Source organism: Ipomoea triloba, chromosome 11, assembly GCF_003576645.1.
Source record: "Ipomoea triloba cultivar NCNSP0323 chromosome 11, ASM357664v1".
NCBI classification, from domain to species: Eukaryota; Viridiplantae; Streptophyta; class Magnoliopsida; order Solanales; family Convolvulaceae; genus Ipomoea; species Ipomoea triloba.
The window spans coordinates 12,081,309-12,086,413 of NC_044926.1; the positions used below are offsets into that span (position 1 = coordinate 12,081,309).

Below are 5,105 nucleotides of genomic sequence, written 5' to 3' on the forward strand. Positions count from 1 at the left end.
AAGGAATTCTTGATTCACTTCCTTAACAGTCTCAACATGATATCCATTACTTCGGATATCCTTAAAGCTTAGCAAATTTCTATGAGACTTTGGAGAGAACAATGCATTATCAATCATCAATTTTGTTCCTCCAGGCAATAATATATTGGCTCTTCCAAAGCCTTCAATCATTTTTGCACTACCACTTATTGTAGTGACAAATGCCTCATTTCTTTTCAAAAGGCAAAAATATTTTGCATTTTTAAGAATTGTATGTGTAGTTGCACAATCCACAATACATACATCTTCTTCATTTGCCTTGGATTTAACCACAAGTGATGATGTATTCATTTCTTCAAGCAAAGAGATAGATTTTATTAGATATATTACAAAAGCAGTACAAAAAAAGTACAACAGAAAGATCTAAACGATCTTAAACATGCAAGCTTAGAAATATTAACAAAAAGATCTTAACGATCTTAAACAACAAGCTTGAAACATTAATTTAGATTTTCAACTGGCCCAAGATAATCTTCAACATCCAACTGTGTGTCAACAAAATCGTCTTCCATAAAAACATTGTTGGACTCTATATTTGCTTTTCCTTTCAGGGATGCCTGATAGAGGTCCACAAAGTGCTTTGATGTATGACAAACGCGCTCCCAATGGCCAGTCATGCCACAACGATAACATATGCTTTCAGTACGTTTGGAATAATTTTCACGTTTGTCCTTATCATGTTTTGCACCACTACTTTCCCCTTTTCGATGGTAATTTTTATTCTTGGAATTGTAACCACCACGACGATTTTGTCCACTACCAGGATTATAACCACGATATCTTCCATTTCCCCGTCTACGGCTATGGCCACGGCCATGGCCCTTAGCATTATTATTATTAGACACACTATTCACCTCGGGGAATGGGATTGAGCCAGTAGGACGTGCTTCGTGGTTTTTTAACAACAGCTCATTATTTTGTTCAGCCACCAGAAGACATGAAATCAACTGGGAATATTTAGTAAAACCCTTCTCTCTATATTGCTGTTGTAGCACCATATTCGATGCATGAAAAGTAGAGAAGGTTTTTTCAAGCATATCATCATCAGTGATTTTCTCCCCACATAACAACAACTGAGAGCTTATTTTAAACATAGCAGAATTATATTCGCTCACAGTTTTAAAATCTTGCAAACGCAAGTGAAGCCAATCATAACGGGCTTTTGGGAGAATTACTGTCCTTTGGTGGTCATATCTTTCTTTCAAATTTTTCCAGAGTTCAGAGGGTTCTTTCACAGTAAGATATTCATCTTTCAACCCTTGGTCAAGGTGATGGCGAATGAAAATCATTGCCTTTGCTCGATCTTGAATCGAGGCATCATTATTTTCTTTAATAGTTTCATCGAGACCCTTTGCATTTAGATGCATTTCAACATCTAATACCCATGACAGGTAATTTTTTCCAGATATATCAAGTCCCACAAATTCAAGATTTGTAAGGTTTGACATATTGGTAATATTATATAAAATATAAAATATTACGTAGTATAAAATAAAATATGTAAAGAAATATTACCTAAGTGATGGTTGAACCCGAGTCCTCGTGCTGATAACGTATTATGAAATAATAATATTAATACTAATAATATAAATATTTATAGTAATAATAATAAGAAAGCCGAGAGCAAAGAAAGAAGAAGCTAATGATATTTGATGAGTGATGATTCTAGTGTAAAAATTACAGAGTTAAGGGGGGGTATTTATAGTGTTCAGAAATGAATAAACAAATATTAAATGTACAGTAATAAACACATAATTGTGCCAGTCTAGTTGGATAAGTCTGAAGCCTAAAAGCTGAGCCTCTCCTGAATTCCCATGTTCGAATCCTGTAGGCTCCACCTAATTTTGTTGTTTAGCTGATTGGATTGTTGCTCAAGACTTCCAGTAAGCAGTTATATACACATAGACATAACATCAATAGCAATAGTGTATGCAGTTTAATGGATGGACTCCCAACATATGAACAAGAGGTCAAGAGCTTGAATTCTTGCTTGGACATTCACTATTTTGTTTTATTTCATAACAGAGACATGTTCTAAATAATCAAAAGAAGATTAATTGAATGAAAAAAAAAAAAGAAAAAATAAACTTAACCTAGACTTGTTTTAAAAAATGCAAAAAAAAAAAAAAAAAAAAAAGATTTTCAAGGTTCATTGTTTGTAATCTTTGATGCTCAACATTGAATGTTATGTATATAGTATGGCTAATTAATTAACAAAAGTTCATGCTATATTTTATAGGAAAATACTACTTGTACTCGCAAATTTTACTCCTAACTTTTACTCTTTCACAAAATGTTGATGTTGACATTTTTCTTGGGACGCACAGGATGAATATAACATATCATTCGTTGCCATGTCAAGGAGTAAAAGTGAGCGAATAAAAAAAATGGAGTACGTGTAGTAGAATTCTATTTTATATTGTATTTTTTCAAATATACTCTAACATATTCATAGTATATGTTAAACAATTATGCTAACTTTGATTGGGATGTAGTTCGAACATAAGACATTACTTATGGTAATCAATAAGTAAGAATAATAAATACTTAACAGAATATTTCGTTACTAAAGTTTACACTGACAGAATGTGGGGTATTTAAGAGAAGTAAATTATACTCTTTATAATCGAGGGTAAAATAGGAAAATCATAAAAAGATACTAAAATCAAAATAATCTGAACCCTTCATTTTATCAAATAATTGGAGGGACATTTTTGGCTACCATTATAGGCCACTTAGGCCTAAGTTTATTAACTCTTATTAGTATAGTAGATATTTAATGTTAATTTTTAAGAGTTAATACCATAAAACCACTATATTTGAAGTACCCCAGATGGTATTAACTATAATTTTTAATATATTAAATATAAATTTTTAAAAGTAATTTTTGTTAGTACTGAATGTTCATTTTTAAATATATTACTAAAAAAATGTACTTTTAATATATTAAAAATGAAACATAGATTATATTAAAAAAGAACATTTATCTATAATGCATAATACAATGTAGACTTTGGTCTATAATATAATTTACCTCTATTGATTGCCCTTCTAACGTGCACACAGAAGCACTCAACATCCCAGTAGGCCTAACGTGCACTCATACCCAAACAAATATGCACACAGCGCAATATATTACACACACTACCATAATGAAAGATATCGCACGCACACACAATATGCACAAACCTACAAACACATATGCACACTGGCAATACGACATCTTGAAATGATCAACAAACCCTAAATATATACACAAAACAGAAACCTAACCATGGTACTCCCACCACACCCCATGACTCCATTGCTAATCTCTAAAAAAAATAGTTCTAGCACATGACTACACAAAATACGGAAAAACAAAGAATATATGCACAAACAAATGTGCACATATAGATACACAGACCAATACTAGTCAGAATAAAATGCACACACATTCCAACTACAATGCACACAGTAGATGATATTAGATATCTGCCAAATGAACACAACATAGCAGAGAATATATATTCAAACACAAATGTGTATAGATGTAGAAACCACAACACAAACAAAATATGACATACAACAATATGTGCACATGATTATGACCATAGATGCACCAATTAAAAACCAATATTACAACTGGGATGCACACAAAATTCAACGTAGTACTTGCACACACGTATGAAGATATGCAAATATCCGAGGATGCACACAAATTACAAAGTAGTTGCTCACACTCCACAAAAATTTATCCTCATTTGCCAATTTTCATATTCCAAACACCATGCAGTATATGCACACAAACATGCTCACATATGCACATATTAAAGAGGTAGTTTTCTTCTACATGCGTAAAACTTTGGTGTTTTTTGGCCATCACAACAATTTTTTATTCCTTTTTGGTCGTCTTCCTACTTGCTTCTCTGGTCACTGTCATGCTAGTTGAAGAGCTCAAAGGCTGGTTACTCCTGCAGCAAATGTGGTGGGAGACTTTAGAAGTAGACACTGGTCATTTCTGTGACTTCCGATTCTGATGCCATCTCCAGTCGTCTTTTCGTTTGGACGGAGTGAAGGCAATCAACTACAGGGATGGTGAGGCATCGAGATGAGGTGTCTTCGCTCATGGGGTGCAACCAAAGTAGGTTGTCGGTCTTCTTTTAGTAGAGAAGGCGTAATCGAGAAGGAAAGGGGGTAACCGGTGATGAAATCGAAATGAAGCATATGGTTCTCAGATTAAAACACCCCAAATAACTCTAACTACCTAAAATAAATAAAAATCAGTCCTAAAATACTATAAAATTAAGTTTTAATCTAAACCATTGATAACCTTAATAAATGGTCAAGATGGGTTCCTAGTTCCTACCTAAGGAATGGTTCGTATTTGAATATATATATATATATATATATATATATATATATATATATATATATATATATATATATATGTGTGTGTGTGTGTGTGTGTGTGTGCGCGTGCGCGCGCGCGAGCGCACGTGCATGCGTATCTGCGTGTGTGTGAATTAGAAATCAAGGAAATTATTGTCGGCTTTATCTCAAAATTGTTGGCTTCCACTCCTGGATAATAAATACTATCCTCATCATCAATATCTTCCGCAACATAGTCAAGCAATCTCCTTCTTTGTTGGGGACCTCTCGGTTGTGGTATTTGAACTTAGGACACTTGAGGTTGTGGTGGTGGTCCCGGTGGATAATAGTATCCCTATTGATAAGGAGGATGAGGTGGATATAGATAATGGTATAGCGGTGGAGCATGAGGAGGATTCCTTTGAGGTGCATCTCCAAGAGGTGGTTGATAGCCTTGTTGAGGCATCCCTTGATGTCAAGGACTAGACACTTGAGGAGAAATATGATCATGCTCCTCAATAGAGACTTGTTGATAATTATTTTGAGCCGAAACCCTTCTAGGATCATTTTGAAGATTTGGAACATGATGTTCCCCTTCTTGTTTCAGAGTATCACGGGTAACACCTTGGCTTGTGCTCTCCATAGCTACTCTTTGTTGTTGAAGAATGACACGGTGCTCTCTTCTCCTTTGCTTGACACCTTTCTCAATTTTTAAG

The 5,105-nt window shown here is 34.2% G+C and overlaps 1 protein-coding gene across 1 annotated transcript; it reads right to left on the bottom strand.

The window, feature by feature from the left end:
• Positions 1–479: 479 nt before the first annotated feature.
• On the bottom strand, positions 480–1,487 carry LOC115995918. Its single transcript, XM_031235066.1, has one exon. The coding sequence runs from the start codon at positions 1,485–1,487 to the stop codon at positions 480–482; it is 1,008 nt and encodes a 335-aa protein (XP_031090926.1).
• Positions 1,488–5,105: the final 3,618 nt, after the last annotated feature.